The 6,000-nt window shown below is 41.9% G+C and overlaps 1 protein-coding gene across 1 annotated transcript in view; it reads left to right on the forward strand.

Moving 5' to 3' along the window:
- The window catches only part of dnah9 (dynein, axonemal, heavy chain 9), a 157,027-nt gene extending 151,298 nt beyond the window's left edge, over positions 1-5,729 (forward strand). Inside the window, exons 76-78 of the mRNA XM_069156240.1 lie at positions 1,235-1,488; positions 2,119-2,254; positions 3,879-5,729. Coding sequence (XP_069012341.1) covers positions 1,235-1,488; positions 2,119-2,254; positions 3,879-4,106 — 618 coding nt within the window. The 3' untranslated portion in view covers positions 4,107-5,729. The remainder of the gene's footprint in view (positions 1-1,234; positions 1,489-2,118; positions 2,255-3,878) is intronic.
- The last annotated feature ends 271 nt before the right edge of the window (positions 5,730-6,000 follow it).

The raw sequence follows: 6,000 nt of genomic DNA on the forward strand, positions 1-6,000 counted from the left end.
CCTCATAAAGAATTCGTATGACTGTCACAAGTGGGTATCTGTTCATCAGCAATACATCAGCTACAGTATCGGCAGGTGAAGGACACCACTGTCTTCACTCGTATGCTGTCTTATTAGGATGCTCTTCGGTGCCGTCTTCTCTCGGCTATCTTACAGCATGTATCCTTATCTTGTCTGACGTGTTTGTCCGCCTGGTTATGTATGCCTCACTAGTTTCTGAGGGCTTGTTAACATGTGGCACATTACGCTGCTAGGAGGTATCCCCACCAATGCTCAGCTGCAGGGACAAACAGGAAGTGACATTTGGAACTCCTGGTTCAGTTCTGCAATGAAAAATCACAAACCAGCAAAGCTGTTTTTTAGAGAAAGATATTTCCAGATGATCTAGATCATAAAGCCAAATCATACAACAGCTCATCAAATTACAGTAAACGATGGCAAATTCAAATAACAACACTACTAAAGATTATGTCTAGCCGAAATAAATTTGCATGTTGTTTTTTCCACTAGAGCACACAGATCTTTTAATTACATGGCATTAGCTCTAAATGTCCAAAGAGGTAAAATGTTAATTGTATTGTCGGGCAGCAGCAATGACAACACAATCAGCCACAGACGATGAAGAGCAACCCTTATTTGAACTTAGTAAATTAACACCCAAGAGTGGGAGATAGCACTAATGTTAGCATTCATGGCCAGACTGGTAATGGTAAAATAGAACATTTTACTGCAATAAACCAATTGGACAGGTCCCCCCCACAGCAAGTGAATCTATGAAAATCTTTTGTTTTGAATTCAGTTGTGTTGAACTTAGAACATTTGACCAAAAGCAAATCGTCTTGACATCACTGACCTTTGTTGGAGCAGTGTCCAAAACAGAGGAAACTATTGTAGCTTGTTAACTGTGTAGTTCAGTTTACTTTTGTTTAACCTTTAATCTTTTTAACTCAGTGCATTGCTTAAATAAACTGTTTGAACCTCGAGTTAGCAGGCTAGCGAGCTTAGAGCGTTATTTTTACTGACTCACATTGGCTTACACTGTAGCAGGTGGTTCACTTACCACAGTGCAGGGTGTAAAGGAGCATTACTGATGTACAACGTATCTCCAAAGATATATTATTATAATTATTATTATTATTATTCCTTTGAATAAGAAAAGGTTGAATACATTTTAAAATGCCTTTCACGAGTGAAGAGTTCAGCTGTTCTCTTTCCTGTGACCCCCACCCATCAGGGAGAGTTGACCATGACCAGTGAGATGGAGAACCTTCAGAGTACTATTTTCCTGGACATGGTGCCAGACAATTGGACCAAACGGGCATATCCCTCCATGTGTGGCCTGTCCCTGTGGTTTACTGACCTGCTGGCCCGGATCAAAGAGCTGGAAGCCTGGTCAGCTGACTTCATCTTACCGTCTGCAGTGTGGCTGGCTGGCTTCTTCAACCCTCAGTCCTTCCTCACAGCCATCATGCAGGCTATGGCCAGAAGGTAAGGTTGATTTGCTTTAGGAAACTTAATGTTCAACCCAGTATCACGGCAAAACGTGAAATAGGCACGCTTTGGGATGTCTAGGCGTGAAAGTTTCACGTTTTCTTGTAGTGGATGAAAATGAAACCGCCTGCATGCTTGGAGCCATGGGATTTATAGGAAAATGAAAATGTTTGCCAAAACAAGTGGTTGGGGTCACTGAATTAGCACATTGTTGGAGTTAGGTAAAACGAAACAGGGTTGTGATAGGAAACAAAAAACAACTAATGAAAAAGGTTGTTACCTTATGGATTCAAACCTCATCGTCTCTCATGGCAGTCTCTGACTAATGTCACCAAGCCAACCCGCCTGCCTCCAAATACTGCCAAAAAATGTCACTTGTGCTTGGTCTCAAAACCTCTGTTGAGGGACCTTGCTCACATGATCTCACGTCACATGACATTTACGTTCGTTTAAGTTCCATGCTTTCAAAACGTGTAACTTTCACGCCTAGACAACCCAAAGCGTGGCTATGTCATGTTCTTTCTGTAGTGGACCGGCGTGTCTATTTCACACTTTGTTGTGATACTGGGTTGAAATGTTATAGAAAGGACTTGTTATAAAGTAAACCTCTCTGTGCTTCGGTGACAGGAATGAGTGGCCCTTGGACAGCATGTGTCTGCAGTGCGATGTCACAAAGAAGAATCGCGAGGACTTCAGTTCTCCACCGCGTGAAGGGGCGTACGTTCATGGACTGTACATGGAGGGAGCGCGCTGGGACACACAGGTACTTGAGTTAATCATTGATTTCTTTTTTTCAGCTGTCACAGAGTTACAGAAAGGCTGATTTTGACATCTAATTCCCACTAAAGGTGTCTCTTTGATTTACAAGCACCTTGCAGTGTAACGTACCTTCATTCCTTGTACTTTACATGATGGATGATAAACACGTGGAGCTCACCTAAAAATGCTTCTCTAAAAGGAGTCAGGTTAACTAACTTCAGTGTTTCCCCCCTAAAGGGCCTCTACATTCCCTTTGTGGCTTAATTTTCTGCTTTGCATCCTGCTTGTGTTTGGCTCTTGGAGCACAGTGCATTACTCAGCTTCCCAAGGCTCTATCTATCTACATACATTCAACTAATGTATGTGCGCCCAGCTTTCAAGGAGCATCCCTATAGACTTCTTAATTAGGGAATGTGCAGAGTGTGCACTTGAACACTTAGATCACCCTTTAGAGGAGTGGTTCCTTTTTTCTTCATTAAAGTTGGAGACGCAGGCAAATAGATAGGCGGACAGACGGGCCGGGTGGCTTCCACTCACAACTCCTCCACTCTTTTCCTCCTCCTCCTCCTCCTCTCTTCACGTCCTCGCCTCAGCCCCAAGGCCAGTTCTGTGCCACTGGCGGGGAGTATCAGAGTGTGAATAGGGGAGTAAGCAGCGCTCCATCTGGACACAGCTCTGTGCGGCAGTAAAAGTCAAAGATTTATGATAAACCTATTCATCTATATTAATGAAGCTTGCATTCTATTCAGAGGGGGTTCAGACATCAAAGACAGCTAGATGCTGTATATGATAAACACCACGTGTGTTCAAGGGATAGAATAGAAAATGCAGACATTACACAGTGAAAGGATGTTTGTTTATGTGATGCACACCACTTAGTGGTGATGAATATTCCTGCTACATAATACATTTTTATCCTCTCAATATGTTGTGAGACTACACAATAAAATGTACAGTATATATTTGACAGTAGTAGCAGTGTATATACGGCATTATTAAATTAATTCATAATGACTCACAATGAGCCCACATGGCACCCTTTAAGATACCCATCATTTGTATTTACCCAAACAGACATGAACTTATTGGTATTTAACACCTCTTTAAGGTTTTATAGTATTTGCAGATCCAATTAGGACTTTGTCCTCTGAGCTTTCCAAAGTCATCAGGATTTACATTCATTCCTGAAAGTCACTGTGCATGCATGGGAGAAACTTCTGTTTGTCAGGCGCTAAGTGTAGGAGGATTAATTAATGAGACAGACCACTCTGTTTCAGTGTGTTTACAGAGTGTGTATTCGAAGGCAGGGCAGCTTGACTTCGACTCAAACTCGCCTGACTTTCACCACTTTTCAAGGGTGCCACAATATTGTCTCTGGCAAACTGAAAGCCCAACATCGCTTTGTGCCAACCCAGATTAGTCAAACATCTATTTTTTTTCACTTACAAAAGAACATTATTAAATGCAGCCCGAATGGGCAGTGCAATGTGTGGAGGAAGTTTTCACTGCACCTCAAACTAATTTAGAACTTCCTTCACCTCTGTGAAATGTTTCTGTCTGTGGTTGAACGGCTTGTTATCCCCCTCCCTCCCTTTCCTCCCTCCGTCATTTATTTTTTTCCTTTTCAGACTGGCATGATTGTAGATGCCCGCCTGAAAGAGCTCACCTTGACCATGCCGGTCATCTTCATCAGGGCCATCCCTGTAGACAAGCAGGAGAACAGAAATGTCTACCAGTGTCCTGTCTACAAGACCCGGCAGAGGGGACCCACATACGTGTGGACCTTCAACCTGAAGACCAAAGAAAACCCATCCAAGTGGACTTTAGCTGGTGTAGCCCTGCTGCTGCAGATCTAGCAGGAGTTACGATGAACATGATGATGGTGCTGACAGGGTCAACGGTTCACATTTTATTATATTAGTAATAATATTTTTAAAATCTTTGACAAAACACATCTTTTCTCAATTAAAAACACTCGGGGGTTTTGTAGCTCCAGCCTTACTTGGTCTGATGTGACCAGTAGCCTACGCTTACGCTACGTGTTGGCAAACTTCATGAAGATATTGCTGTTTCTTGATACTGTTACACTTTTTAGGTTTTAGCATGACACAGAGGCCCTCTTGTAATTCAATGATTTTTTTTTTCTTCTGGCAAATGAATTGCCTCTTTCAGGGCTTTAACATGCTGAAAGATTAATGAAACTTGGCGCACGCGTCAGTGGTGGTGAAAAATAACATATTTTATAGGTTTCGTATGGGCGTGGCAAAATGGCTCGCTAGCGCCCCCTAAACTTCAGCCCCCGCAGATATTTTCACCTACAGGCTTGCAGTTCGGTGCACACATGTATCCTATTGTCACCATCCCTCTGGTCCGTCATCGGGTGCAGGTGTGCAAGGGATTGTATATCACTGCTTGCAGTTTTAATTAAACTTTACATAGAAGTAAGACAAGAAGTAAACACATTACAACTGAATATATGACATGTTAGAGACATTTTTCCTGCCAATATGACATTATAACTTTCATGATTAGTCACGCAAACGTGAAGTATAATGTAACAGATTCCATTATAAAAAAAAATGTTTTATTTAAATATGTCTCTATTGTCCAGCAAAAATATTTCGTCAGCTTGGGTTTAAATGTCTGTCAAGACACGAGTCACTAAATGCTACTGCAGTCAAAAGACCTCGAGGAATTTTAGACTAAAACTAGTCCAAGATAACAAATAAAAACTCAGTAAGCATGAAAACCCCTGCAGTGATAATGATCAAGTTGATAACACAAAGAAACACTCACACAGGAAACAGGAAACATGGTAGCACATTTACTCACTAGTGGTCGTGCTAGCTCGGTGACCCCTATCGCTCACATTGGCATCATCTTGCAGGTTGCAGCAGTGCCTGGAGTCGCCTGTGATGATGATGTGTTTAAAAACACATGACTCAACAGAACCTTGAGAAACCAGTCCATTATCCTGTCAGTACAAACTGTGGCCACAGTGGCTGCTGTTTAGCAAACGTTACATCGTCTTGTTTTAAAGTCACACCGGGCGAAGTCCTGGTAGAAGCACGGCATTGTCCTGATCATAGGACGACACTGATAATAACTCTGCTTCCTCTCCAGACATCTGATTTTATGTATAAGACTTTTTGATGAAAGGAAACACCCTGACGCTCATCCTGTGGGGAAAATTTCCTTGAGATGCCATTGATCCAAACAGAAGAGAGACCTCATCACTGAAGATGTTTCTCTCATGTCAGTGAAACATAAAACATGGTAACATGTGAAACCAACGTTTATGTCTGTTGTATGCCAGTCACAGAGGTGTATTCCCTCCTGTCAGGCTCTTGAAGCCTTTCCTCTGACAGTCAGCATTTATTTTCTTCTGTCTTTTTTGCGCTCATCATCTGTGACAGCTGTATTTCTGTATTTCTTGCCACATCTTCTCCTTGCTTCATTTCTGCAATAAAGATGTTAGCCCCTGCAAACTGTTTTTTTTTTTGTTTCAGTTATTAATTTATTTCCTCCATTCTAGCAAAATACATTACATGAGCTTTCAAAAACTATTGCCAGTATAAACACATTGAAAACACTTGATAGCCAAGCAACATCAAGGCCATAAACAACCCGTAATGTAACGACCTCTGCTGAAAGCCACGCGACGCTGCCACTCTCTTCACTCAGCAACATCTAATGTACCATTTTGTTAAATCTAATTTCTAGAAATAGTGTCATATTTGGACTAAAGCA

This window comes from Embiotoca jacksoni, unplaced genomic scaffold (genome assembly GCF_022577435.1).
Source record: "Embiotoca jacksoni isolate LCO1_2020_lvr unplaced genomic scaffold, fEmbJac1.0.p SCAF_20, whole genome shotgun sequence".
NCBI lineage: Eukaryota > Metazoa > Chordata > Actinopteri > Embiotocidae > Embiotoca > Embiotoca jacksoni.